We start from the raw sequence: 26,379 nt of genomic DNA, 5'->3' as shown, positions 1-26,379 counted from the left end.
GTATTAATTTGTTTAGAGCACAGATTATGGGGGATTAGATTGGTTGCGGGATTAGTCCGAGCGCGTGCACTGTCTGAAAAGAGATCAAGGTGGAATCATCACCAGGGGGCAGACTTGTTGCCTCTTATACATTTGTCCCCGACAGCAATGCCCACCCTCACAAGACTCAAGAGGCTGATAGGCCACCACCGCTATCTCTGATGCGACACAGAAAATTCCCAACATTGACAGGAGAAAGAAAAAAAAAGATAGGCCTCATGACTTTTTCCCCGTTATCGCCCGGAAGGCAAATTTGCAAAAGAGGAAATTATTCGTGGAGATGACGAACTACAAAGCTTGGAGCCAAAGCAGACATAATCGGCATCACCAGCCGCGGTCATCCCGGCACAAAGGCCCCCAAAGCTTGGACACTCCCAGTCGATAAATACCGCCCTTTTCGCATTCAGTATGCGATGGTAATTTTTCAAAGTTTTTGCGTTATTTACGGTTGATCCGGAAAAAGCACGATATGGTTTTGCTCTTGTCTGCCACGTCGACGGCCGAGTTTAAAAACAAAGTTGTTCGACCGCCACTTTTGAATTTGGGCCATCGCGAGACCTTTTCTTGGCGATTTACAACGAAAAAAAAGGAAAAAAAAAGTATCGCCGTGAGTCTCCCGCCTCCTCTCCGTGCCGTGAAACTCTTTTCAGGACCCTTTTCGTTGTCATCAACCCCTTGCCGAGATGGACACGATGCCAACGAAGCCCTTTCGGGCTTTTTAAATGCATGGTAATCCCGACGCACGTTGGGTAGACGTTGGGGTACATTGAAAGGTGAATGGCAGACTATGGGGTCGGGAACGTTGTGCTGACCAGTCAAAATCATGTACAGATCAGACGACAAGAAATGCAATTATATGACAACAGGCAAAAGGGTTACATGCTCAGTGCCACCGATATCGAGCTCTATATATCGCTAATCCACTCAAAGTCATCGTGGATCTCGAGCTGATCCCAGATTGACAGGCCACCCGACTTGACGCCGACGTTTATGGCGGCGTTTATGTTTTCCTCCTCGCCCGATCTTCGCTGGCGGAGCTCGACCACGTAGGCGCCGATGAAGTCTTGGCGCTCTAGCCGTTTGTGGCGCTTGGCCGCCAGGGTGGACGACCTCGACGACAAAGTTGCCGTTCCTGGCCGTGCCGACCCTCTTCCTCATCTTGAGCGCCACCGCGCCCCGGTGGCCCAAGGTTGATGACCACGACGCGGGCGCCCTTGGCGGCAAAGCTCCAACACTCGTCCATGTACTCGATCCAGCAGCGTTGGTCACACTCGGGCTGCTTGGACTGCAGAGAGCCGGCGCGGTTTCTGCCTTGCCTGCCTTCCTTGTCCTCCTTGATGCCGCGGGCAGTTGCGGCGTTCATGATGAGATGAGTCGACGTTGAACAGATCGTCGGGCATCTCTTTGTGCAGGGCTGGCTTCAGGGTCAGGCTCAGCACGACGCACGGAAGCCTCGTTTGCCCTCGCGATTGTTCCCAAGGCAGCCCCTATGGGCGTCTCCAGCTGGACCAAGACCATGTCTGTGTCTGAAGGTAATTCTTGGGGGTGAACGGTCCGTGGTCAACTCACCGTTGGCCCTTCGCGGGTCTCCACTGTGGATTCTCCCTGGCGATCCAAGATCATCTTGGATTTGCCAGTTTTGGTCTCGCGCGAAAGCAGATATTTCGTGTTGATCTGGTGGTTTTCCAGTGCAGCCTTTAGACTTTTGTCTCGCTCCTCTTTACGTACAGCGCCCGCCATCCAGATGTGAACCTTGAGGCGGTGTGGGATAAGCTCGGTGGGCACCGTTTTCTCAACAGGCGACCGATGTTCTGCTCCATTTGAGCGGCGCTTTGCTCACGAATGCGATTGCTCAATCTGGCACACGCCATGGCTTGGCTGAAGCTGTAGCCACCTAGCATTTCTAGTCTTTGTCGGCCGTCTTGTGATCGCCTGTAGCAGGGAGCGTATCAACGGGTAAAATGATGTCGACATTAAGAGAACCAACCATAGACGTTGGCCCGTGACAGTTTGTCCGCCTCCTGACTTGCATCGGGATAAGTGAAATTGCTTCGGGCATGGTTGTGGTTCCGCACATCTTGTCGAAGAATGATTTACCCTTTCAACTTTGAGCTGTCACCATTTGCTTCATCAGTGTCTCGCAGGGCGTAGATGAGACAAGTCGTATCGTTTACAAGGGTGCGGTAGGTGTCTGGCTTAAACGTGATTCCGGACGCGACACTGCTTCCCGGAGTCAGCCTCGATTTGACACTTCAGTCTTTGATCTGGCGGAATGGCGGCTGCAGTCTTCGTACCGACTATGCTTTGGCAGCTCCCGGGCAGATGGGCAAAGTGTGCCTTTGAACCGATTTGAGATTTCCGATCGAGAACAGCTGACAACTGCGCGCCAGGTGCGCCGGATGCGCCAGATCAGCCAGCGGGTTCGGGGCCCGGGCCACCCGACTGCCCCATATCCAACAGCGGCTTCTCCACCGCTGGCTTGACTGTGTTTCCTGGTAAAACTTGTCTGGATCGCCTAGGACCTCCATCTCATTGTCCTTGCGAGAGGTCTCGACTCCTGCATGACGAGATATTTTCTTTGTCTTCCAATTCTGTCTTGGTACTTCTCCAGGCTCTCAGTTGCCTCGTCTATTGAGACCTTGCAGATCACAATCACCCCGTCCTGTTTGTTGAGTTTCCATGTGTCAACGGCACAAGTTACACCCATACCATGGTCGCCTGCTCACGACTAATAGCGCTCAGACTGAACTTGAGCTTGCTGGAGAGCCGGGGAAAAGCTCCTGGAGCCATGGGTCTATGGTAGACTTGTGAATCTCTCCAAATGATCCTTCAAAATGTTGGAGCCTCGTTTCCTTGGTCACTTGGTAAAGGGAATTACGAAACCAGGCTCCATCACAACGAGTGTGTCGTGCATGTTCTTGGGGAGCTTGTACGGACAGAATCTGTACTATACTTGACGGAGACCGCTTGAATCTTTGGGCAAGAACCTTCTGAGCTGCTCCTCGTTCAGGGGCAACTTGCTCGGGTTGTGACGCAGAATATTTGTGATCATGCTTCTCCCTGGCACCGAGAAAGCCCCCGCATGCGAGGAGAGCGAGTACCAGGGCTGGAAGCCCTCTTGGTCAACTATCCTCACGATCCCGTGGGGCGTGGGCTGTCGATCGATTTCCGGGTCAAAATGTTTCTCCGAAAGGTCATGAAGACGTTTGCTATCCAGAATTCTTTTTTTTTTTTTTTTTTTTTTTTTTTTTTTTTTGCATCTTGTGGCTGCAGGTACCCGCCTGCTCCGGGCAAGTCCTGGTTGCCTTGACCACACCATTAAACAACTCATCGGACGCCGTCATGGTTGCGGTCGGGGTAGACGGGTGGTTGAGCGGCTTTTCTTCTTCCGTTGTCGTCGCCGAGTGGACATCAAGAAAGCAAGGGTCAGGAATGAACGCCATCGAAGCTGCTGACACTATCAAATGAACAAAGGTGAGCCTGTGAATTTTAATCTTTTATATTGTTGAGCCGGTGCCTGGCCTAATGGTACTCGTACAATAATCCTTCGCCAAGCCTCTCATGGACTGTAGGTAAATAAGGTAGGTAAAACACACTGTAGGAGTTTTTGTTTTGCGGTCGTTTGTGATTTTAATTATACAGACTAGACTTGGTTGAGGGCAATAAAAGCTGCAATGCTACCTCCATCTCACTGAACCGAACCAAGGCAACGCTTCAGCCCGCCCAATCTGCCCACAACAACCTTGCCGCAATCTATTCAGCTTCTTAGTGCACTCCAAATCCCAAATTTACCTCAGGACGATCCGATTAGCCATCGTGTGTTATCAAGCCGCTGTCTGAAAATTGCCTGGGGTTCCTCACCGGCAACGCCCCCGCCATTTCCGGCAGTCAAACAGATGATGGTGCCCAAATCACACAGAAACAACAACCTGAGCAATCTCTTCCAGTTTCTTCAGGTCAGCCCTAGCTTTGCTCATGGTCACTGATATTCCCACCATTTGCAAGCGACAGTGAATTACTCCTCATCCAGAATCATGTTCGCGAACCTGTGTTGGTTTTCTAGGAGCTTTGACTTGAACACAACTTTCTTCTTATTGATGGATCCAAACCAAACAAATCAGCAATGGCCATGTAGTAATCAATTCAGAATAAAAAAGCGGCAAAAATCAAACCACCAACATTGATTCTGCACTCAACTCCAGGAAACAAGTCCTTGAGCAGCTCCTCGAGCTTGGTTGTGTCCACATAGCGAGCAATGACAGTATATTCCATTTTGGACCCAGCCTTGTCGTCCTCTGTGTTGCTGCTGTATGCCTCACTGAGTGCCTTGTCAGCTGCCTGGCGTGAATGTCAAGTGGCATGCTGGTCAAGTCTGAATACAAGTTTGGATGGAGGGCAAACCAGAAGGGTCTCGTGTGTTTGCAGGCGAGTGCGCACAAAAGAGGTCGCCGCCAAATACAATAACGGGATAGATGTCTTCCCCTAGACCCAACAGCAGCTCCACTTGCATTTTCTTGTCCATCTCAAAACTCACAGAGGATCTCTCCTGCGAGCGCATCATGTATCCACCTGCCAGCATCCAGCTTGACGCCAGCACGAAAGGGAACAATGGCCATCCAGGTCTGGACAGCTTGGGCGGGGACGCTAGCCGAATATTCCTCGGGACCGGCGACAAATGCGATGTGGAGGTGGTCCGAGTAGCAACCTTGAAGCAGCAGCCTGCAGCGACTCACAAACAACCATACCAGGTTCAAAATCCCCCTCTTGCCAAGGCATCCGCGGAAGTGCTGACTAGCATATCTGGGCTTCTGCTTCTCCCAGTCCTCCAAGTAATGCCCCGTGGGAATCTACCGGGAAAACGAAGCAAGTATAGCTGCTGACCCTGCCCCCCGGCATACCTGGAGTAGGTTGAGCCCACCACACACCCTCCTGCGAGGACCATGCAAGTGTAGTTGGTTCTTTTGGGCGGCTATAAGACTGTCAGTGCATATGTGACTTTGTGTCTGACTATTTCCCTGCATCAAAACGCAGCACCATCAACCGCGCCAACTCGTGGAGCCGCATCGACACAGCCTGGCCAATGTTCAAAGCCATTTGCGGGGAACTGGAGCCGCCAGAATCCTTCCTTCGGATTGTAGGTGACATGGGCCGCAGGCTCGCAGACACGGACCGAGATGCAATGATTGCCTGGTCACTTTCAGCTATATCGCTCGACTACTGCGTGTTGACCACCAGGCAAGGCAACCGCAGATCCTACCAGTTATGGTATGAAAACATATCCCCATAGCGTCATTAAGCCAAAGCTACACGTCCAATGAACATGTACCTGCTGAGGTGTACATCCCGTGCCAGAGCCAAGTAAAAGAAAAGGGAAATATCAGAAACCAGCTGCAGAACAAATCTCTCCCTGATCTTAATCTAACAACAAAGCGTGCGCCGTGGGGGGATTTCTACTAATGCACAAACGTGCAAACCAAAATCTCGGATTTGCAGAAATCAGTTACAGCATCAGGTACTTTGCGCGACATGGGCGTGAGTTGTAGCGATCCTTGGACCCTCCGCCAGACGGCAGTCTGCCAAACCTGCTGCCCAAAGGCCTCCCGGCATAATCGGATATTCATCCAGTCGCCGCCCTCCGCCAGGCTACTTGCACACGCCGCGGAGGCTTCTCGAAGTCGATGTAGATCTTCAGCTTCTTGTGAGTTTTGTTCTGTCTTCGTATGTTGCAATCAACCCTACCTACTTGCCACCCAAGAGTCTTGGAAGTGTTTTTTTTTCTGTACAGAGATTAACAAAGCCGCAGTACAGACTGTACAGTAAAAACAGTCAAAGCTGATGCTGGCTTTGACCGAGCAGAGCGGCCGCGGGTCCCGCGCCATGCGCATCCTGACCTTGGCAGCCACAGGGTATCTCCCTGCCAACCTCGTCATGGCAAGTCTCTGCAATGAGCCCACTGTATCCTTTGCCTGGCAAGGTATGCGCTGATTGCCACACTAAACCACCTTGCCTCGTCTCCACAATTCTAGTCCTTCTTTAGGACTGACCTTGTCGGGCATGCAGATCAGGGCGGGGTATGTGTGCGGCACGAGGTTTGGTGGGCCATTACCTTTATGCTTGTACTATCCCTGAATCCCTGATTATGTTTGCTGTGACTGCGTGGGTCATGGCAGGCATCAATGGGCAAAAAAAGAAAACCAGTCTCGTCTACAGCGAAGAGACGTGATGGTTTAGTTTTGTGGAGTGCGCCATCCCTACCAAGATTAGTTTCCTATATCAAATTAATCTCGTTTCGTCTATTAATAAGCTATTCTTCAAACACGGTTCTAGAGCCGTCACCGCTTCTTTCAGTTAAACGCAGATCCTCACGACTTCTCCAGCGACTGAATCGTCTCCTTGACCTTTTCCGCCGAAGCCCTCAGGCTGCCCTCCTCTTCCTTGCTGAGCATCATCGGCACATACTCCATGCAGCCGTACCTGTTCAGCTTGCGCGGCACGCTCAAAGCGACATCGTCCACCCCGGCATACGAGCCGACGCACGACACGGGCATCAGCGTATTCTCATCTCGCCGCACGCACTCCACAATCCTCAACAGCGCGCTCGCAATGCCGTAGCCCGTGACTCCCTTCTTCTCAATGATGGCAGCCGCCGCATCCTTGACGTTTGCAAAACACTGCTTCTTGGTTTCCTCGTCCCACGGCGTGCCCGTCTGCCTGCAGTAGTCCTCGACGCGCATGCCCGAGACGGTGGCCAGGGACCACACGGGCAGCTCCGACTCGCCGTGTTCGCCAATGACGACGGCGTGCAGGCTGCGCGGGTCTATGTTCAGGTGCTTGCCCAGCTCGCCGGCGAACCGCGCCGAGTCGAGCGACGTGCCGGACCCGATGACACTGTGCGCGGGGAAGCCCGAGAACTTGACCGCGGCGTAGGTCATGACGTCGACGGGGTTGGCCGAAACGAGAAGCAGGGCGTCGGGAGATGCGTGCTGCACCACCTTGGGCACGATCTCCTTGAAGATGCCCCAGTTGCTCTGCGCCAGCTCCATGCGCGACTGGCCGGGCTTTTGGTTCGCGCCCGCGGTCAGGATGATCACCGAGGCGCCCTTGCAGTCCTCGTAGTCGCCGGCCCAGATGCGAGTCTGGTGCAGGAAGGGCGCGGCGTGGACGAGATCCATCACCTCACCTTCGGTCTTGTCCTTGTCCACGTCGATCAGGACGATCTCGGCGGCGGCCCGGTTCATCAGGAGGGTGTAGGCCGTCGTGGAGCCGACGTAGCCAGCGCCCACGATGACCACCTTGACGGGCTGGAATTGGGTTGCGATGCATGTTAGCGACGACAGGCAATGGAGGCGTGAGTGGGATGTGGCATGTGGGTTAGTTACCTTGCTCGCCTGCGTCTTGTCTCCGTCGGCCATTTTGAGATGTGATTCCTCTTCGGACGATATTTATTTGCGATTGATGATTCCGATTGATCAATGAATAAGAAACAGTCGTTGCACAAAGGTTTCACGAATGTTGAGAATCCGACCAAAGGATTTTGGTTCTGTTTGTGCATGACCGCCGATATGGGTTTGGTCGACGCAGAGAATACGTCACCGACCCGCACCCTAACGGCCGTAGCCCAATCACCCCCGCGCCTTCCTCATGTAAAACCCACAAACAGGCAACGGGCTCTTACTTTTTCCTTTACAAACCTGCACTTGCATGCATCATCGATATTCAGTGCTACAGGTTATATTTCCAGCCCACCACGCTAAAGGCGCATTACATGTATGGTCAGAAGAACTATTTCAACATGAGTGAACATCTATTGATTGAGCCCAGTTTGTGTTTCCTTATAACTGAGGAGTGTTTTTCAATTGAAATGTAAAGTTTTGTCGTATAATCGTCACCAAGAAAAGAGTAGAAATGGAGAAAGACAATCACTGAGCTGCACAAGCTGTAAACAATAACTAATAAATTAATACCGCCACTATCGGACGAATCTTGTAATTGGCCTCGGAGCTACAAAATTGAAAACAAAATTACGTCCAAATATAACAACTTAAGACCACTGCTCTCCCTCACTATTGAAAAAAAATAGAGAATCCCCTAACCGAACCTCATGCCACGCCCACGATTCCGCGCGTCCGAATAACCTGAGACCTACTCGTTGGTGGGCTCCTCGTCGTCGACCTCGGCCTCGTCAGTGCTCTCAGGCTCGTCGCGCTTCTCGACGGCGGGCTCCTCGTCGTCATCGTCGGCGGCAGCAGCATCAGCGCTCTCGGGCTCGTCACGCTTCTCAACAGCAGGCTCCTCGTCATCATCGTCGGCGGCAGCAGCATCAGTGCTCTCCGGCTCGTCACGCTTCTCAACAGCAGGCTCCTCGTCATCATCGTCGGCGGCAGCAGCATCAGTGCTCTCCGGCTCGTCACGCTTCTCGACGGCAGGCTCATCGTCGTCATCGTCGGCGGCAGCAGCATCAGTGCTCTCCGGCTCGTCACGCTTCTCGACGGCAGGCTCATCGTCGTCATCGTCGGCGGCAGCAGCATCAGCGCTCTCCGGCTCGTCACGCTTTTCAACAGCAGGCTCCTCATCGTCAGCGGCGTCAGCGGAGTCAGCGTCAGTGCTCTCGGCCTCATCGCGCTTCTCAACGGCGGGCTCGTCGTCGCCGCCGTCGGCGACATCAACCTCGTCGCCATGCTCCGCGGACTCGTCTGCGCTGGCGACCTCAGCCTCGTCACGCTTGTGCTTTCCGCCAAAGCCAAAGGGGTCGTCAGGGTTGGTGACGTCGACGCCGTGGGGGTCGGGCTTGAAAAGGTCCCCAAACTTGGGCAAGGGGGCGGCGGCGGCCTCGCCTGCGAGCAGGGCGGCCAGGAGAACTCGAGTCAATGAAACCTGCATTGTTGAAGAGAGTGTTTTGGTAAAATTCGATAAAGGTTGGTTATAAAAGGTCTGTAGCGACTGAATACGCTTGTCAATGAGAGATGTGAAGAGAATGTGTAAAACGGTTGGATATTTCCTTGTCAATGGGAAAATAAAGTCCAGAAAAGAAAGAAAGAAAAGATAGTGATAGGAAATGTTAAAGTTGGATAGTCTGAGATTGCTGATTTGATCAAGAGGAAATTAAGTTACCACAGCTTTGGCAACGTCGATATTTAAACGTTTTTGACGTTGCAGCTGATGCTGCAGGCCGTGACAGCAATGAGCCAATCAAAGCGCTGTCGGGGACGGGTTGCTCAGAAACGGGCCGCTCCTGGCAGATCAAGCACAGGAGCTCATAGTTGGAACGCCGCAGGCATGAAGACTGACACGATGCCCCAGAACTCACCGACCCCTGACGGGGGTTTCCATTGTTTGGTGTTGCATCTCTCTGCCATTTCGGATTTAGGTTAAAAGTGTCTATCCTTAACAGCTCGAACCCTATTTTTACCCCGCCTCCCTCAAATTTAGAACGACTGACGTTGATGCACGTTTCGGATTTGGGCAACGTCAGTACTGATATCCACCACGATCAACTCAGAGCCCCTTCTGGTTGCGTAATCGCTTCTATTTCTCTCAGACAGACCCCGTGACATTCCAAACACATTCCAGGGGCGACGAAAAATTCTATGCTCAAATAGTTATGAGTGGTGATCACTGATCTGACCATTCAGCGAGTCATGATGAGCTCACTGTTACCTATTATGCTACTGGTGGATACATGGGGAAAGGCAAGACGCGGTGCCCATGGCGCCCAAGAAAAGAACACGATATTTCATTGCTTTCAAAAGTGCAGATTTCTCGCAGCACTATTTATGTAGTTTATGTAATTTAGTAGTAGTAGTAGTAGTAGTATTATTTAACGCCGGGCTCGGCCCGGCTCATTAGCCGGCCGTTAGCAACCTCCCGAGGGGTATCTCGGCGCGCTTTCTATTTTCTCTATTTACACAGCGGAAAACAAGGGCATAGAAGCGAATCGAGCCTGACCGGGTTCGTGCCCGGTCCTGCTTACAGGTTTGTTCACTGACGCGACCCCGTGCCTTCAGGCGCACGGAGGGTTCGTCTCCTTGCATTTCCTACAGTAAACTATAGTCACAGGGTTGGACCAGACCCTCTAACGGACAGGCCAGCTAGAGCCCTCCTAGTCGCTGGATACCCAGCCTGCCACGTAAATACAAGGTTTGCACCTTAAGCCTACCGCATCCACAAAAAGGCCTCTTGGTAGACCGACGCGCGCATCCGTCCTCTCCGGCTAAAATAGCGTCTCTTCCGCCTAACATGCCGACGACATCATCTGCCCCGGTGTACGTCCCTAGTGCGAGTAGAAAGCTTCGAAAAGCCGGCGACACCCCGTACATGTCCATCCACAGCTTAGTCCCCCGTTGGTTCCTGGGCTAGCCCAGCGCCACAATGTGGACATGAATGCAATCGAGTTCTTCCCGTCCTCCAGACCCGGCGCAGATTCCCAGTGCGAGTGAGAAGCATGGGGCGCCTCAGTCACACTATTCCACCACGGCCCACCGTCCACGGGGTGTACCAAGGGTGCGAACCAAGGCCGTGCCCACGTTTCTTGCTTCCCGTTACCCAAAGCCGTCTCCAGCAATGGGCCGACCACGTCTTGCTGTCGGGACCCTTTGGAGACTGCCGCGCCGGCACAGTGCTTCCGGTCCACGTACAACTAACCAACCCCCGTAACGGCACTACCTCCTCGCTGCAGGCAATCCCAGAAGGTGTGAGGGGGTGAGAGGGTGCCCTGTCGATTCGAAGAACCGTCGGGTGGTTCTCAGCCTAATTTCCCTTTCTTTTAAACCGTATTGTCTAGCCTTCCGGGGAAGGACGCCTGCCTTTCCGGCTGGCAAAGTTTTTTGTGCCACGCTGGCTCGCATCGCGAGATTGGGCCTTGTCTTGTGCGCCTCTATGCGGGTGGCGCGCCGAACCGCCGATCGGACTCTTCCTTCACCGCGATCAGTGGAAAACTCGTCAAAGGGGAGATCTGTCGATTATACATGGGTGTTGCGAGGAAAGGCGTTCCGTGTAGTGACGGTGCTTAGGGCGACAGGTTGAAGAGTTTTTCGTGTGTGCGCGCCTGTTAGGGCTACAGGCGGAAGTCCCGCGCAAACGTTAACAGCATGGTCCGTGCGCCCATACTGAAAATTTTGTGTACGGGAGAGAGTTGTTATGTAATTTATGTAGACATTTTACCAAAGTGTAAACAAAGCCGTCTTTCATTTGTATGCCTTCCTCGTTGGATACACGACCGAAATGAGGAGAGCCTCGACGGATAAATTGCCAAGTTATGGGAAGATGTAGAATTGAAAAGCAAAAAGCCAAAAATTCATCATGGCGCTCATGTGCAACGCCTTGGCCACCTTATCCTTCCCGTGCCAAATTTAGTCTTGGTTAGACGCCTTATGATTTGCAGCGACAGGGAGGCTAGTCGAGGCCAGCTAGACCCACGCGTAAATAGCCCGCTTTGACAAGGTGTTGTTCGAGCTTTACAGGCGTCTCGTCACAGCGTCCATCCGCTTCAGCCAATTGGTTAATTGGCTGTTGATGTTTACGCTTATCCAACACACTCTTGGGGTCCTTCAGAAAGCCCACGATGAGGTCCCTGAGAATTACTTGGTCTGTTTGGTCCGTGACTTTGGTAAAGCTTCTTTCCATATAACCTTCATAATACCTCTCCGCCTCGTGCAAATCGTGAATTCTCTTGTTAACGAGGATTAAAGGCTGAACTGGAGACTCGGCCGTTTTATGTTGGCTCGCTATGCCGTCCTGTGACATGGCGACTTTCTCTAGCGAGGCAAACGCAGGCAGGTCCTTGGCCCAGGAGGTAGGTTCCCAGCATTTGAGTGCTTGGAGAATGTATCGCAATACCAATGGTATTGGAAAGCTCAACACACATATCGCTATCGTGTCTTGGTTCTCCATGCCGTATAGCCCAAATCTGTGGTCAACGTATGATCTTAGGAATCTGGCTTTAGCTTTATAAGTGGTTTGAAACGCCTCTGAATCGGGGTGCCCAATCCATAGCAGAATCTCATCATGAATGGAGCATTCGCCGTCCAGAAAGAATTGGCAACGGGCGAGAAAATAAGTCCAGGCGGGTCTGGACGTCTGAACCATGCCGGTATGACGTTGCTTGTAAGTGTCTTCGTAAAAGGCGTTGATACCTTCTGCCAGCGTAATCGACAGAGGCGTAACCATTGAGAATGTGTCCTCATGAAACTGAACCCTATCTGCCGGATGTATGCGCCCATGGAGTAGGACGATTCTGTCGGTCCAGTACTCAAATCTGGTTGCTAATGCATCCACAAGCTTTTCCCTGGCGTCATCAGGCCTTGTGCTGAAGCGCAAGTTGCTAACTAGCAGTCGCCCCACCTGACCTGACAGTAACTGCCTCGAGCTGAGTTGTGCAGTGACAAACTCGGGCGATTGGACAGAAGCTAGTATCAAAAATTCTTCGTGCTATTGCTTGTTTACCCTCGGTAAGCTTCTCATGTATATCCTCAATGGACAGCTGACAACGGTCCAAGAGCCTCGTTCCTTCTTTTGTGTCCGTGAGGAAATCATAGACGCTTCGGTGAACAAAGCGGAATACCATGTCATCGTTTGCGTATCTGATGAGCTCTTCACAGCCCTTGTGGGTTTCATTGCCCCAAACCAGATTTACAGGCTCGAAATCTATGGTCTCCATATATCCTTCCCTATGCATCCTAAATAGCACTGCCGCCTCCTCGCCCATGTAGACTCTATCTATAAAGCCCAGGGAGTCGTTGTCGATGTTTTCTTCGATAAACTCGCAGGTCCTAAGCAGAGAACCCAGTCTGTCGATCAAGTTGTCTTCAAAGGCGGGTAGGTGAAGTTTATGATCAGTCGACCGCAGTGCAACAAGCAGTAGATTGAGAAAATACTGCTGACTGCGGTCTTTCTCGACCATGCACCTCTTGAAGTAAAGAGCTGTACGTGCCGGTCGAGGATCACCTTTATCTTTGGCAAGCTTCGACCACATCTGCCTGTATATGTCTTCAATCTTGTCCGGCATGAAATCGATCTCTTGCCTTATCTCTTCAATTTTGCGCCGACTCGTCAGACTCTGCTTTACTCTGCGGACAGCAAGACAAAGCCAGAGAAAAACGCCTTCGGCGCAGTTGACGAGGTGTTCTTCCAATCCGGACTTGACGTCGCGCCAGCGTGGAACTTGTCCGCATTCTAAATCATTCCAGTTCGAGTGTTGGTGGTCCCGGTTGAGGTATGTAAAAAGCCTTGCCTCGAGTTGATCTGCTGCAAACTCTTCAAGGTCCTGTCGGTTGACATCCTGCACTTTGAGCCCCGGGAATCGCCCCAGGTAACACCGTATGTCAGGTTCGGGACGTGAGGACAAGCAAAGTTCAAGGAGACCAGGAGCAGCTGCTTGCATAGATTGAATCAGCACCCAAAGGTCGTAAAAATACTCGCTGGGGTCAAGCTCGTCAAGGCCATCGACAAAAACACAGAATGATGCTGCAGAATTGCCGAGAAGTTTTAAGCACAATGATTTCAGCTCCGAAATCGACCAGTCGGTGTGGGATTCCTTCCGGGCGTAGCTTTGCGATTGAATCATAAAACCCAGGGCGGCCGGATCGAACTCGAGTATTTGATAGGCCAATGAGCACAAAAGTCATCGGCTGCTTTGCTGCATCGGTGTTCCTGGGCGCCAAAAAAAGTGACGGAGGATGACAACATTATCCCGCTAGATTCTGAGGTTTTCCGTCGTTCCATGGTTGGTCAGGGTGTAACTGATAAGTGTGCTCTTGCCTGCTCCCGGTTTGCCACTTATCCAGTATATAGGGTCCGAGGACTGCAACCAATGTGGGAAAATATCCCACGACCCAAAGGAGCCCTCGGGCTGCTCCGTCTGCATTATCCAGTCCAGAGTCTTGGGATGCTCGGCTCCTCTGACGTGGCTCCATCTTTCGTTCATGCGGTCGAATCGGAGACTGGCGAGGAGGCGTTCCTTCGTAGCGCCCTGATCTGACTCGGCTTTGAGACTGCTGATTCCGTGCAAGACTCTTGAGGTTCCAGTCCCGATTTGATTTGCCAAGAGTTTCTGGTTGCGAGTCACCTCCGAGGTTACGTGCCGCGCGATGGCTTTGCTGGCCTTGTCAGTTTCTGCAGTTGTATGAGCCCTGGTTCTTGAAGCTTCATCAGACACGGTGCTGGAAGCGTTTGAGACAAGCCTCGCCACGTCGCGCTCGCCATTTTCGTATTTGATGAAGAAATTGCAAAGGTCATACTTGACGTCGGTGAGCTGCACATCTGCAGCACGCACGGCTTCGCTAATAACTCAAGGCAAAGATCAGCATTCATGACACTGTTGATTGAGTATCCGGACTATTACTAAAAAATGTTGCTGCCAACAGGCCTGTGCGCATCCGATCCTCAATCCTGCGCAACTCCTTGAGCAGCTCCTCTAGTTTCTTGCCACTGGTGACCTTGACAGACACAAAGACAGCCGCCCACAAGCTCCCCTTGTTTGCATTCTTCAACAAAGAACGCCATGTGAGCTCTGATGTCTCGCTGAATGTCCCTGCATTTCGCCGCCGTCTTGAGCAAGTCGCTGTCGAATTTCGAGGGCCTGCGAGGAGCACCACTGCTGCATATCGTTTCAATCTCGGCAGACAGATTGCGGAGAGTCTCTGCATCCTGCTCGTGGCCCCTTAGGTCATCTAGCGTGCCATCCTTGTAGACTTTGATCGCCACCTGAGTCGTCTTCATGGCCTGCTCCAGGACCTGGAGGATGCTACATGCCAGGCTCAGCGCGGCGATCGGTTCTAGTCCAGACATTGTCAACGGTCGATCTAAATTAGAGCGGGGGCTTCCAACTTTGGATCCGTGGGCGACCAACTCGCGTCTCAGAGTCTCACGGTCGAACTTCGCGTGAATGGTCGCGACCGCAGGGGCAATGGCATGATTGCGGGGTAGTGTCGTTGAAATAGAAAGGAAGGCGCGTCCTTTGGGGATCCTACACGGCCAATAGGCTCAACTCGCCTATCGGCTGCGGGACCACACATTTGCGTACTTTCCGCCAGGGATTTCATGGCAGCCTGACCACTTGATCAAACTGGCCTTCCCGTGGGAGGAACGCGGGGTTGAGGCTGGTTGCTCAAATGCGCTGTTGTCTTGTGGTGACACAATCATCGTGATCTTGATCTTGACATGTTCCGAATCAGGTTACTTCACCTTTCCTTTTGCACCTTTTTAAGCCAAGAGGTACTGAAAAGCCCTCTGTATCTTGACTATATGTGATATCCATAGAATGGACATCAGCCTGGATTATATGTATTGTTCATTCTTAACTGGCATCTGAGCTATAAATATTTTGATCAATGAAAGAAGCTGTTTTAATTCCCCAATTCCCTGCCAGAGCCAATAAATCTGTTGGAAATATACCTCTTCAATCATCACCATATACACCTCCCCTCCTCCTTGCCGGGTCTCGATCCCCATGAGCTCGCCGACGGCCGCTGCCTGGTTGGTTCTGATTACTTCTCCACGATCTTTCCCAGTTGTAGGGGATATCTGCCTCCCTGTTGTATCGCTCTTCAAATTCGATGGAATCACGCCGGCTGCGGCGGCGTCTCCCGACCGGCGTGCTGTGAAAGCATCCCATGTCTGCAGTATTTTGTGCTTGTCGTGGACCTCTGTGTCTGTGATGTGGTCTTTTATTTAATACGGAAACAGTCTCGAAAAAACCGTTTGCTTTTTGTTGCTAAAAAAGAACGACATTTTTACCTTTTAAATTCCTGATGTTGAACAACAGGTTTGTTGTGCACTGTAGGGAAGTTATGGACAAAACGCCGCTGACCACTCTTCTCGATGGGCCAAGTCACCATCATTACACGGTGAGATAGTCACATTTATGATGGAAACTTTAGAAGAAGAAGAATATAATTGTCAACAGCCAAAGGTGTATAACACATGCATCATGAGCCGCTTAACCTCTTTCTTTTTTTTCACTTTGCCCAATTCACAACCCCTTAAATCCCAATTCCCCCATCAGACTCAAGCACCACCATTATAAGCAAGCCTGTTGGCCGTCCCGCTCGGCAGCCCCGAGACCTTGCCCCTCAGCGCCGACTTCTTGACCAGGTCGCACACGGCAGAGCCGCTCATCGGCCCGCGGATGCCCATCAAATACGCCCCCAGGCCTGCGACGTGCGGCGTGGCCATGCTGGTGCCCGAGATGCTCTTGGTCTTGCCGTCGTTCCACGCAGACTTGATGTCGCTGCCCGGCGCAAACAGCGCCACGCCGGCGCCGAAGTTGCTGTACGAGGCCATGGAGTCGTTGCGCGTCGTGGCGCCCACCGCGCACACGCTCTCCTCGGACGACGGCGAGTACAGCTTGGTGTCGTTGGACTCGTTGCCCGCGGCCACGGCGAGAAAGTAGCCCGCCTGCACCACGGCGCGCGCCGCCGAGTTGACCGCCGTCGACTGCTCGCCGCCCAGCGACATGTTGACCACCACGCCCTTGGAGCAGTTGCGTTTGGGCGCGTCCTGCACCACAAAGTTCATCCCCGCGATGATCTGGGAGTTGGTCCCGCTCCCCGAGGAGTCCAGCACTTTGACCGCAAACAGCCTCGTCTGCTTGGCCACGCCGTACGTCACCCCGCCGATGGTGCCGGCCACGTGGGTGCCGTGCCCGTTGCCGTCCGTGTCGTTCTTGTCCACAAAGTTGCCCGCCCAGGTCGCGCGCCCTTCAAACTCGGAGTGGTCGATCATGATGCCCGTGTCAATGACGTAGGCACACGTGCCCGTCCCGGCCGTGGCGTCGTACCTGTACGTGGTGTCGTTGGGCGCGCGGCTCGACAGGCGCGCGAGGCCCCAGTCGGCGCCGGTCTGGGATGTCACGGACCCGCTGATGTGCACCATGGCGTCCTCCTCGATGTAGTCGACCTTGGGCGAGGACTTGAGGGCGTCCAGCTGCGTGGCGTTGAGCTTGGCCGCGAAGCCCCTGAACCCGACGGCGCTCGTGTACGTCTGCGACTTGTTGACGTCTCCCAGCCCGTCCTCGACGTCGGATATCGTCACCTCGCCGCCGTTGTATGTTTCCTTGAGCACCACGATGTACGAGTTGAGAGGGGTGCCGCCGCGGGCTTTGAGGAGCCGGGCGCCGAGGGCGAGGGGGAGGATGCAGACCAACGTTGCCGTGACGCGCATGGTGTTGGGCTCTTTTGGTGTAGTTGATGAGCAAGCTAATCACGCGTGGTTTTGATGGCTGCAATGCGGAATGATGGGAAACGGAATAGCAGCGGCAGATTCAGGACTTGTCTGGAGGTGGTGAAAAACAGAGGGGTCGAACCGATGAAGGCAGATAGCCTAGACATATTTATTTGATTTGCGGTCCATGGACTTGCATGCATCTCTGTTCGAATAGATACATTATTTCTCGTAACCCTTGTTCAGCCCCTGCACACTCGAGCTATTTGATCTCATTTGCAAACGCGTGGTATATCTGCGGAAGTGCTTTATTGTTGTCTTGGAGGCTCACATGGTCGCAACAAACGCAATACCAGTTGCTTCCAGATTAACTCTTGTAAGCTTTGAACCTTTTTGACAGGAAGCTGTCACAAAAAAACAACGCAATATCTGCGCCTTCACCTGCGGCCATGGTCATTTCTTCACCTCCCAGGGAGGCCCTTGCCACCAAAAACAATACTCTGTCAACTCGTTTGACTCAAATTACTCGACGTCATCAGTTAGCGTTCAGGGCTCACGATGTACAGAAGCGAGTTTCTGGGTGAAAAAAACTATCAAACCTCTATTAGATGCCTCGCATAACATTGATTGAGGCATCGGAGGTGGGTGAGTGGACAACTTTGTGTTGAATAGTACAGGGGGTTGATGGTAGGAGATACTATGTTCTGATAACATCTCTCGCAAATCGGATGGGTTTCGGGTGACTCTACATACAATGTGCTATTATACACTGCCGGGACAATCGAAACTCTGACGTCAGTCCAACTTTTTGAGAAACCTCTTCAACGGCTAAATATCCGACACGGGTATGACCGGATCAACAACTCAGCCACATAATGACTGCTAATAACCTCAACAGGACCAGAAAGACGCAAATTGTGGTGCTGGGTGGGGTGGGTTCTGGATCATGTAGCCATTGAAAATTTGTTCGCCAAGGCTCTTCTTCATGAGCAACATAAAAGATGTATGTGGTCCAATCAAGCGCAATATTCAAAATAATAAACAACACCAAAAATGGATTGCTCAGGATCAGATGTCCTGAGCAGATATCTTGTGGATCACATTCCAATGCCCTCACCAGGGATCGAACCTAGGACCTCATCATAATGTGGATGTTCACCTTACTAGTGATGCGCTCTACCACTGAGCCATAAGGGCGGATATTGGATGTTGTTGGTGTCCTGACCCACATGGCATCTCTTGTGGGCAAAGGTCTGAGCTGCGCGTGTTCAGTCAAGAAATCAAAATCCGCCGGATGAGACTCCATACTGCATCAGGGCCATGCAAACTGCGAAGCAAGGTGAGATATGACGGGGGTTTGCTGCTTTGACTGCTCTTCATGGCTGCGTCTTTGGCCGTTGAGGGTCACTATTTCAAGAGTTCCAAATCTGCCATTCTTTCGATCGATGTGTTACAAGATTGAAGGACTTCTCCATTATCGAGATTCAGTCTTGCGATTTCCCACTGCACCAACGCTTCTTCAGCGACGGTTTCCGGTCTTGCCAGGCAAAACCGGCAATCTAAGCCGTGACTCCTAGTTGAGCGGTGGAAAGTGATTTCTGTTGTGGAGATGGCTCCAAATAATCGCGCTGATGTGATATCTGAGATATCTGTAGTCGTGATGTTGACCTCGTGTGCTTCTCGTGCACTTCCAGGATGACGGAAAGCACCGGTGCCTTTGTCCCAAATGAATTGGGATAACTGGGGACAGCAGCCGGCAAACATTTCGCCCCAGGCGGGGGACGAAAGCTCAAGACAAAAAGTACCGAGAAAGAAATGAGGGCTAAGAAAGAGAGGACCGACTTTTTTTTCGTACGCTTCGCGAAGTTTCGGGTATCGACCCTCCCAGCCAATTGGGAACAGAAAATGGAAGAAGAAACCAAGGCAGTGGACATCAAGAACAAGTAAACTATTAGCGTGCAGCGGTGTACCAAGGCCATGGAGCAAATTATGAGTCTGAAGAATATGCAAAAAAACAGAAAGGGATTTTCTTGCGCCAAAACGCCTGGTACGAAGTATCAACCAATTCTAAACAGCGTAATGAAGAAAACCCAAGTGTGCTACAGCAGTCAGAGAAAATATACCTAGACCATTTCAATCCCGTGCATCAACAATCGACCAGTCATTCGAGATAACGCTGGCAGCCACTCAAAGCACTGAGCGTGTCGATCAGCGGAACAGTGTCTAGTGATGGCCACAACAGCGACACACTCAGCCGAGAAGGTCGCCCATAGCGCCGCCCTGGGAGCTTCCCCCGGCAGGCTTGTTCGCCCCAGCCGAGCTGCCCGCAGTCGCAGGCGCACCCCAGATGCCGGCCGCGCTCTTCTCCTTGGCGAGTTGACCCATCGCCGGTCCGGCGCTCGGGGTGCTCGGCTTCTTGACACCGACGCTAGCCTGCGACCACAGGGAGCCAAAGGCATCGCCACCCGCCGGCTTGGCAGCCGCGCTGGGCTTGGGAGCCCCAAGGGATGCGCTGGTCGAGGACATGGGTGTCGAGGCGCCGAACCCGACGGAAGAGGCAGATTGCCGTGACTGCAGGGACGGAGTCGACTGGCTCGCACCAGCCTGGACCGAGGTGAAATAGTTGGGCTGAGCGGCCGAGTAACCGGTTGGCTTGGGAGGTCCCGAGGGGGTGGCTGCGAGGGGCGTGCTGAGAGAAGAATAGTTGGCGGCGGGTGGTGGGGAGATGGCCGAGGATGCAGGAGTTGGTGAGATGGAGGAAAGGCCGACCATGTTGCCCAGGTTGGCCTGTTGAGGAGCCGACACAGGCTTGGGTGCGGCAAACTGTGCGCTCGAGGCATTCGACGTCATTGGCGCCGCCAAGGGCTGTCCGCCGCTGTTGACTGGGGCTGCGGACTGGAAGTCATCAAAGTCGTCGTCGTCGTCGTTGGCGGAGGACAGAGCAGCAAGGCCAGAGCTGGAGGACGGCGCAATAGTCGGGGCCGGAACGGATGTCGTTTCCGGCTCGTCAAACGAGAAGAGATCGACCTCGGGCTCCTTCTTCTTTGGTGGCTCAGCCTTCTTGGGTGCGGAGGAAGAAGAAGAAGACCCGCCAGTAGTCCGCTTGACACCAGCCCGGCCCGAGCTGCTCGACGCGGCTGTCTTCTTCTCGCCCTCATCAAACTCGTCATACTCCTCGAACTGGTCCGCACGGCTGCTGCTGCCACCGCCACCGCCGCCGCTGCTGCTCTCCCCACGCCAGTCATCCGTCTGCCCTCCGAAACCACCGCCATCACCATAAACACCACCAGAATATCCACCATAGTTGGCGTTGCTCCCCCCGTAGCCGCCAGACTCGCTACCAAACCCGCCGAAGCGTCCGCCGCTGCCGCTCGAGAAGCCACCCGCACCACCCTCAACACCAGTGTATTTGGCCTTGTTGGCGCGGGCCTTTTTGCGCTCAGCCCGTATGCGGTCGACGTCACCCAACAGCTCGGCCAGCTCCTTCGCCCGGTTTCGCACGTTGATTCCCTGGTCTTTGCCATTCTGGTCAATGTAGTGGAATTGACGCAGCATCTTCAGGAGCGTCAGGTGTGAGCGGGCATCGTCGATAACGCGTTCAGAACCGTGCTTGATAAGAAACTCGAGCAGTTGTAGCGCTTTGTAGATCTGTCGCCATTCCTCTGCCGTCTTCTCGGTGAAGCGGCGGTAGATCATGGGCATGATTTCGTTGAGTGTTTGGCTAGATACGATTGCGTAAGCAATTTGCAATCATCCAAGGAAGCCACATATATTATATATAGTGACTGAACGTACTAGTTGAATGTGCCGTTTGCAATCTCTTGCATCAGAGAAGAGGAGGCGCCCCATGGCTCGTTATTTGTGGCTTCCCGGACCTGCGAGAAGTTCGTCAGCGGTCTGGCAGAGATACAAAACTTCGTCCTCGGCCGATGAAATGGACATGATCTACCTTTGACTCCATCTCGGTATAATTCATGACAGCTGGTCGCATATCGTTAGCATGGCGACCTCAGACATGGTCTCGTACGGCTCCGGCTCAGTCTCGGGCTCAGTTGTAGCCGCCTTACCATTCTGGACTTTGCGCACGCCGGCCTTGACATCGTACAGTGTCAAGTTCGACACCGTGCTTTTGAGATCGTTCCAATCCATATTGGTGATTTCCTCTCAGGGTCTGATATATTAGAATGAAAAATGGTAGATGGGAGTGGTTAAAGCACGGGGCAAACGTCGTTGTCGAAGTCACTTGTTGCGATTGATCGTGCCTCGAAGTTGCCAGGTGGAATGGCGGTCGTCGCTGGGCCCACCTTTCTTCGATGCCCAGCGCTAAATTACTGAGAGCCGCCAACCTTGCCAAGCCCGTCTGCCGCACAGCGCCTCGGGCTTACTAAGATTGTCAGACTGGTCATGACACGTGACGAATCTTCAAGCTTGCTATCTGAAATAAGGTACGGTAGGAGTTCGGTCATGGTCGAAGTTCAAAAGCCAGGCCAGCCCCCGCCAATACAGTCGCTGTATATACTCCGCATTGGCTACTATTCGTCCAGTTTCTGGTGCAGCTGAAAGAAGCAGTTTCAATTGAAAGATGAACTGTAAGAGAGACGAACTGTAAATTGCATGCAAGGCGTGGCAGCAGGCCCTCTTGTGGTAGTACATGGTATGCATTTACTAGATTACTTCTAGCCTGAGGCATCAGTTTCTCACCAGGCAGCCAGTGACGATGACCCACTCATTTTCATTTGACGGCTGTCCAAGCTCCTCTCCTGCCACGAGTCTCAGCTACAAACAAGGGGAAAGAAAATATTTTTTTTCTGAGTAGACCATCACAGCCTAAAACTCTTTTCTGCCATTGCTCGGATCTGTATTACAAGTGTACTTTAATTACGCCATCTGTATCAACACCATCTTTTCTTCATAGAACAGCCTTCCCTTTTCGAAATCTTATCCTACCATTGACCATTTTGATCAAGGTAAGCAACGTTGCGCTTTCCTAAATTCAATCCCAACAGGCACCCCCAATCAAGGCTATCCAGGCATCCCAATCTCCATACCACAATCTCTTCGCAAAGTGTGCAGCCCGCTCGAAGACCAGTTGAAACCGGTTAGGAATTACCAGTACACGGTACTTTCACTGCAATGGGCACTGCAAAATAGACTTGGTCTTTCAGTCGCGTCATTGACATGCGTTGGCGAGGCCTATGCGATGTGGCAAGCTGCATCATTGCAGACAACCCAACGGAATACGGGAAGGAAGGGGGCCCCACCGGAGCTGCTTGCTTTGTCAAGGAGTCCACCCGTTCTCCGAGCCAACCCGAAAAGAGCCGCAGACTGCAGTGCAGACCGTGAGGAGCTTGTCCCAGACTGCCCCGCTCCGGCCATTGAGGTAGCTTGGTCAAAGTCCGCGGGGAGCTCAAGCTCCTTGAGGTACCTTGCAAAAACATGAAAGCTCATTAGCTTCGACCCCAACCTGACCTGGGTGACTGAGCTTGCTCTCAAGCTGTGTCCCGGAAATTGTGGAATCCTACATGCTGAGGCTATCACAATGTTTCACCCAGACTCAATTGGTAGTCGGTAGCCTGCTAGTGCATGCTGAACGACTCAGCCACCTCATCTGGTCCCAAACCGGTCGCAATCGACATAATCATGGAAAGGAAGCCGCGGGCTCGAATTCGCCTCAAGCTTGCATGCTTGGCCGCTTGGCCGTTTGGTCCCTTGGTCCTTCCTTGCCCCCCGCTCGCCCCGATCCACTGACGCCCCTCAGACGAGTCACGTGTTTCTACATCATCTTGGGCTTTGCTGGACCAGATCAACCCCACTTTAGGAATTTGGAGTCTTGATTGGCTTTTGCTGACGATTTACCCCGCCAAGCAGCTTCGCGTCGATTCTAACAGACAAAATGAGGACTACTCTTCTTCGACCCCTCGTTCCCCGCCAGAACATCTTCTCTTCCTCCATCCCCAGAACTTCTTTTGTTAAACCGAACTTCGTTGCTACACCGAAATCTCCCATCAACAACACCACCCGAGTTCGCTTCTATTCCTCCACCATGTCTAAGCCTAACGTGTAAGTCCTCTGCCAGCTCCCACAGCTTCAAAGCGCTCACTATGAGCTAGAACGATGCTCTTTGATACTTCCTATACGCAAGAGGTCTGTGACTGACGGATTATTGCAATTTGTAGTTTCTTCGACATTTCCTTCAACGGCGTGACCAAGCGCGTCGAGTTCAAGCTCTACGATGATGTAGTCCCCAAGACCGCCGACAACTTCAGGCGTCTTTGCGTTGGCGAGCCCGGCGTTGGAGGCTACAAGGACTCTGGCTTCCACCGTATCATCCCCGACTTCATGCTCCAGGGCGGTGACTTCACCCGTGGCAACGTATGTTGTACCTCCATCAATGCCTAGTCCTCGCCTCGCAGTGTATCAAACAGGAGACTGACCCCAATTCTGTTACAGGGCACCGGTGGCAAGTCCGTCTACGGCGAGAAGTTTGCCGACGAGAACTTCCAGATCAAGCACACCAGGCCTGGACTCCTGTCCATGGCCAACGCCGGCCCCAACACGTAAGTTTACCAATACGCGGGAACTCAGGCACCATTGAGCCTCTGTGTCAAACTTTCAACACAAGGCAGATCTGGCTGACATTATTTTTTTCAATCACAGCAACGGCTCGCAGTTCTTCATCACCACTGTCAAGACCTCATGGTTGGACGGCAAGCACGTCGTCTTTGGCGAGGTTGTCTCCGGTTTCGAGGATGTCATCAAGCCCATTGAGGCTCTTGGCTCCAGCAGCGGTACCCCCAAGACCAAGGTCACCATTGTCAACGCTGGTACCGTCTAAATCGGTCCTTTGAGGTGACAGGTTTTTTTGGTCCTGATTGCGTGCGTGCCTAGTCGGGAGTGCGGGGTTCATGACTTAGTAGTCGGGTCTACTAGGTGGATTCAAGGCGAAACGTCGATGCGGTTGGAGGGTAGAAACAGTTGTGCGATACGATACGAATGGTTCCAATCCTATAGCGTTAGTTCCCAGTAACCTAAAAAGCAATCACTCATGTCTGGTTCAAACATTGGTCTCGATATCATCTGCGCCTTCCAATGTGAACGACTTGCAATTTTGTGTCATGACTGTGGTGTCAAAGATTTACTTTTTCACTCGATGCAACCTGCAGGGCATGCGCCATGCGTCAAGTTAATTGTTTTTGCTTTTCTTTGCCTAGATAGTTATCTTTTGCGAATGATTGTACCACCCAACGCCCGCTAAATGAGACAATTGATGAAATAATACAGTTAAGTGACCAGCAGCTATCTTTTTTTGAATTCCTTTTCAGATTTCGACGACAGCCTCTTCAACAGAAGCCTTTTTCTCCTCTGTGTGCAGTCCAAGCCACTTGTTGTAGTATATGCAAGTCCGCGGACTGACGGGCCCTCCCTCCTCGCAAAGCTCAAAAACAGGACACCTGCCACACGGTGCTTCGGTCAGACCGTTTTCGCGTGCCGGCGGGCCCATGCGAACGACGTCCATCTGGTTCTGGTCGCTGAGCGTGACGTCGTCCAACCTGGCAACCTCGGCCGCGCGGTACCCGGGCTTCCGCGGCTCGTATCCGTGGTGCACGGGCTCAATGAGGCCGTCAAACACCAAGACGTCGACGAGCTGCTGGATGTCGTCCTCCTCTAGCGTTTGGTTCTTGGCGATGCCGGCCTCCTGTATCATGACGGCGATCTGCTTGGTCGTCGGGTAGCCCTTGTAACCGGCCGGGAGGGGGCGGAGTTTGTTCCTGCGCGAGGAAGACACGGCGCCCGAGCCGGTGTGGCCGTTGACCTTGGGAGCATGGCCGTTGCCGTTGGTGGTCGAGTCGACGCCCGCCTCCGCCGCCGTGCGCTTCTTCCCAGCCGCCGTTGCCGTCCCCTTGACGGCCTTCTTGGGAACCTTGGCGTTGGCGCTGTCCGAGGCGTGGGACCTGTATGTGCTCCTGGCCTTGACAATGTCGAAGACGACGCGCTCCAGCTCGTCGATAAAGGCCTCGTCCAGGGTCGAGTCGTTGTACCAGGGGCCACCGGTGGCCTTTTCCGAGGGTCGGAGGTTGGCCTTGATGTACATCTTTTTGTTGGGGTGCTCGACGCTCTTCATCTCCGAGATGAAGCCCTTGCTCTCGAGCTGCTTGAGGGCCTGCTTGAGGGTGGCATCGTGCATCCCCAGGCGCCGCAGGATGGCGCGCGACCAGATTCCGTCGGCGCCGGCCTCGTCGATGAGCGTGTAGACGAGCATGGCCTCGGAGCTGGGCAGCGTGGCGTACTTGGCGGCGTCCTCGCGCGTGCGGTACCGCCAGGCCAGGCCGCCCTTGCGCGCGTCGTTGACGGGCACCAGGAGCTTGTCGTCCGTCAGGCCCTGGATCACCTTAAGAAGCAGGGTCGGGTTGTCCTCGGACACGACGCCGAGCGCCAGGAGGTCCTTTTGCCCGTACAGCCGTTCGGGGGAGCCATGGTTGACGCAGGCCTCGTACAGCTCCTCCTTGAGGTCTTGGAGCTTGGCTGGGTCGTCGGTCATCGACGGGGTCGAGCGGGCGGTCGCCATCTTGGAGGGGTTTGTGCGAGGCGATGGCCTCGAGTACGGGGGAGAACTTCTCTGTTTTCGTCTTGTCGGGGAAGAGAATCCAAGACGCTAGAGCCGGGGACTGCCGCACCGCAGTCGAGACGGAGTGTCGCGGGCGGCAGATCTTGTCTTGGGTTTATTCGCGGCGGGATCGCAGGTTTCAATTTGGAACGTCTCGAGAAAAAGGCCGTACAAATTTTGCGACAATTGCCAGGTCCGATCGGCGAGGGAGCCAGAGGCGAAGCAAAGTCGAACGCAGTCTACTGAGTTGGTCTGGGTTGATGGTTGGTCTACTATTTGGCTACGTTCACTGACTGATATGACAAGAGAGCTGAAAAAATAAGAATAAAAAAAGTTTCTAGCCAGCGGTGACTCCAATTCCAATGCCAACGCGCACAGTCGCAATCGCGCATTGAAGGAATTTCCCCGCAATGACGGCGGCAGAAACTTTTCACCGCCCAAGCCACTGACTTAGCGGCTGGGGTTCAATCGCGCATCATTGAACAGGGAAACGAAGCCGTTAACTGGTCTAGTGCACAAATTCAAATTACACACAGAAAGATGTTCTTCTTCAACCCAAAAAGGACAGGATCATCAAT

General features: G+C 53.0%; 11 protein-coding genes and 1 non-coding gene across 12 annotated transcripts; 1 reads left to right on the top strand and 11 right to left on the bottom strand.

Moving 5' to 3' along the window:
* Positions 1–944: 944 nt before the first annotated feature.
* On the bottom strand, positions 945–1,402 carry MGG_14081 (uncharacterized protein; the record flags this gene model as incomplete). Its single annotated transcript, XM_003713310.1, has 2 exons — positions 945–1,111; positions 1,186–1,402. The coding sequence occupies 2 exons, from the start codon at positions 1,400–1,402 to the stop codon at positions 945–947; spliced, it is 384 nt and encodes a 127-aa protein (XP_003713358.1).
* Positions 1,403–2,554: 1,152 nt separating this feature from the next.
* On the bottom strand, positions 2,555–2,829 carry MGG_14082 (uncharacterized protein; the record flags this gene model as incomplete). Its single annotated transcript, XM_003713309.1, has 2 exons — positions 2,555–2,701; positions 2,749–2,829. 2 exons carry the CDS (start codon positions 2,827–2,829, stop codon positions 2,555–2,557), a joined length of 228 nt encoding a protein of 75 aa, XP_003713357.1.
* Positions 2,830–4,182: 1,353 nt separating this feature from the next.
* MGG_15516 (uncharacterized protein) lies at positions 4,183–5,133 on the bottom strand (the record flags this gene model as incomplete). Its single annotated transcript, XM_003713308.1, has 4 exons — positions 4,183–4,373; positions 4,574–4,886; positions 4,938–5,008; positions 5,067–5,133. The coding sequence occupies 4 exons, from the start codon at positions 5,131–5,133 to the stop codon at positions 4,183–4,185; spliced, it is 642 nt and encodes a 213-aa protein (XP_003713356.1).
* A 1,118-nt stretch (positions 5,134–6,251) lies between these two features.
* MGG_10453 (L-lactate dehydrogenase) lies at positions 6,252–7,609 on the bottom strand. The gene is made up of 2 exons (XM_003713307.1): positions 7,419–7,609; positions 6,252–7,340 (listed from the first exon to the last, which is right to left on the bottom strand). Exons 1-2 carry the CDS (start codon positions 7,449–7,451, stop codon positions 6,402–6,404), a joined length of 972 nt encoding a protein of 323 aa, XP_003713355.1. The 5' UTR covers positions 7,452–7,609; the 3' UTR covers positions 6,252–6,401.
* Positions 7,610–8,003: 394 nt separating this feature from the next.
* MGG_10452 (uncharacterized protein) lies at positions 8,004–9,117 on the bottom strand. The gene has a single exon (XM_003713306.1). It carries the CDS (start codon positions 8,917–8,919, stop codon positions 8,182–8,184), a length of 738 nt encoding a protein of 245 aa, XP_003713354.1. The 5' UTR covers positions 8,920–9,117; the 3' UTR covers positions 8,004–8,181.
* A 2,313-nt stretch (positions 9,118–11,430) lies between these two features.
* MGG_15515 (uncharacterized protein) lies at positions 11,431–13,042 on the bottom strand (the record flags this gene model as incomplete). The annotated part of the gene is made up of 2 exons (XM_003713305.1): positions 11,431–12,362; positions 12,481–13,042. The coding sequence occupies 2 exons, from the start codon at positions 13,040–13,042 to the stop codon at positions 11,431–11,433; spliced, it is 1,494 nt and encodes a 497-aa protein (XP_003713353.1).
* A 1,300-nt stretch (positions 13,043–14,342) lies between these two features.
* On the bottom strand, positions 14,343–14,823 carry MGG_15514 (uncharacterized protein; the record flags this gene model as incomplete). The annotated part of the gene is made up of 1 exon (XM_003713304.1): positions 14,343–14,823. One exon carries the CDS (start codon positions 14,821–14,823, stop codon positions 14,419–14,421), a length of 405 nt encoding a protein of 134 aa, XP_003713352.1. The 3' UTR covers positions 14,343–14,418.
* Positions 14,824–15,948: 1,125 nt separating this feature from the next.
* On the bottom strand, positions 15,949–17,866 carry MGG_10449 (proteinase T). Its single transcript, XM_003713303.1, has one exon. The coding sequence runs from the start codon at positions 17,194–17,196 to the stop codon at positions 16,042–16,044; it is 1,155 nt and encodes a 384-aa protein (XP_003713351.1). The 5' UTR covers positions 17,197–17,866; the 3' UTR covers positions 15,949–16,041.
* Positions 17,867–18,304: 438 nt separating this feature from the next.
* On the bottom strand, positions 18,305–18,393 carry MGG_20003. The gene has a single exon. It is a non-coding gene; the product is annotated as a tRNA-Thr (tRNA).
* Positions 18,305–21,431, bottom strand: MGG_10448 (uncharacterized protein). Its single transcript, XM_003713302.1, has 4 exons — positions 21,264–21,431; positions 21,146–21,177; positions 20,992–21,071; positions 18,305–20,917 (listed from the first exon to the last, which is right to left on the bottom strand). The coding sequence occupies exons 1-4, from the start codon at positions 21,343–21,345 to the stop codon at positions 19,447–19,449; spliced, it is 1,665 nt and encodes a 554-aa protein (XP_003713350.1). The 5' UTR covers positions 21,346–21,431; the 3' UTR covers positions 18,305–19,446.
* A 799-nt stretch (positions 21,432–22,230) lies between these two features.
* On the top strand, positions 22,231–24,031 carry MGG_10447 (peptidyl-prolyl cis-trans isomerase; the record flags this gene model as incomplete). Its single annotated transcript, XM_003713301.1, has 4 exons — positions 22,231–23,256; positions 23,373–23,568; positions 23,647–23,753; positions 23,854–24,031. The coding sequence occupies exons 1-4, from the start codon at positions 23,090–23,092 to the stop codon at positions 24,029–24,031; spliced, it is 648 nt and encodes a 215-aa protein (XP_003713349.1). The 5' UTR covers positions 22,231–23,089.
* A 277-nt stretch (positions 24,032–24,308) lies between these two features.
* Positions 24,309–26,165, bottom strand: MGG_10446 (DNA-directed RNA polymerase III subunit RPC6). Its single transcript, XM_003713300.1, has one exon. The coding sequence runs from the start codon at positions 25,760–25,762 to the stop codon at positions 24,515–24,517; it is 1,248 nt and encodes a 415-aa protein (XP_003713348.1). The 5' UTR covers positions 25,763–26,165; the 3' UTR covers positions 24,309–24,514.
* Between the last annotated feature and the right edge of the window lie 214 nt (positions 26,166–26,379).

The sequence above is a fragment of the Pyricularia oryzae genome, chromosome 2 (genome assembly GCF_000002495.2).
Source record: "Pyricularia oryzae 70-15 chromosome 2, whole genome shotgun sequence".
Lineage (NCBI taxonomy): Eukaryota > Fungi > Ascomycota > Sordariomycetes > Magnaporthales > Pyriculariaceae > Pyricularia > Pyricularia oryzae.
The sequence above is the reverse complement of the archived record's forward strand: the minus strand, read 5'-3'. Positions and strand labels throughout refer to the sequence as shown.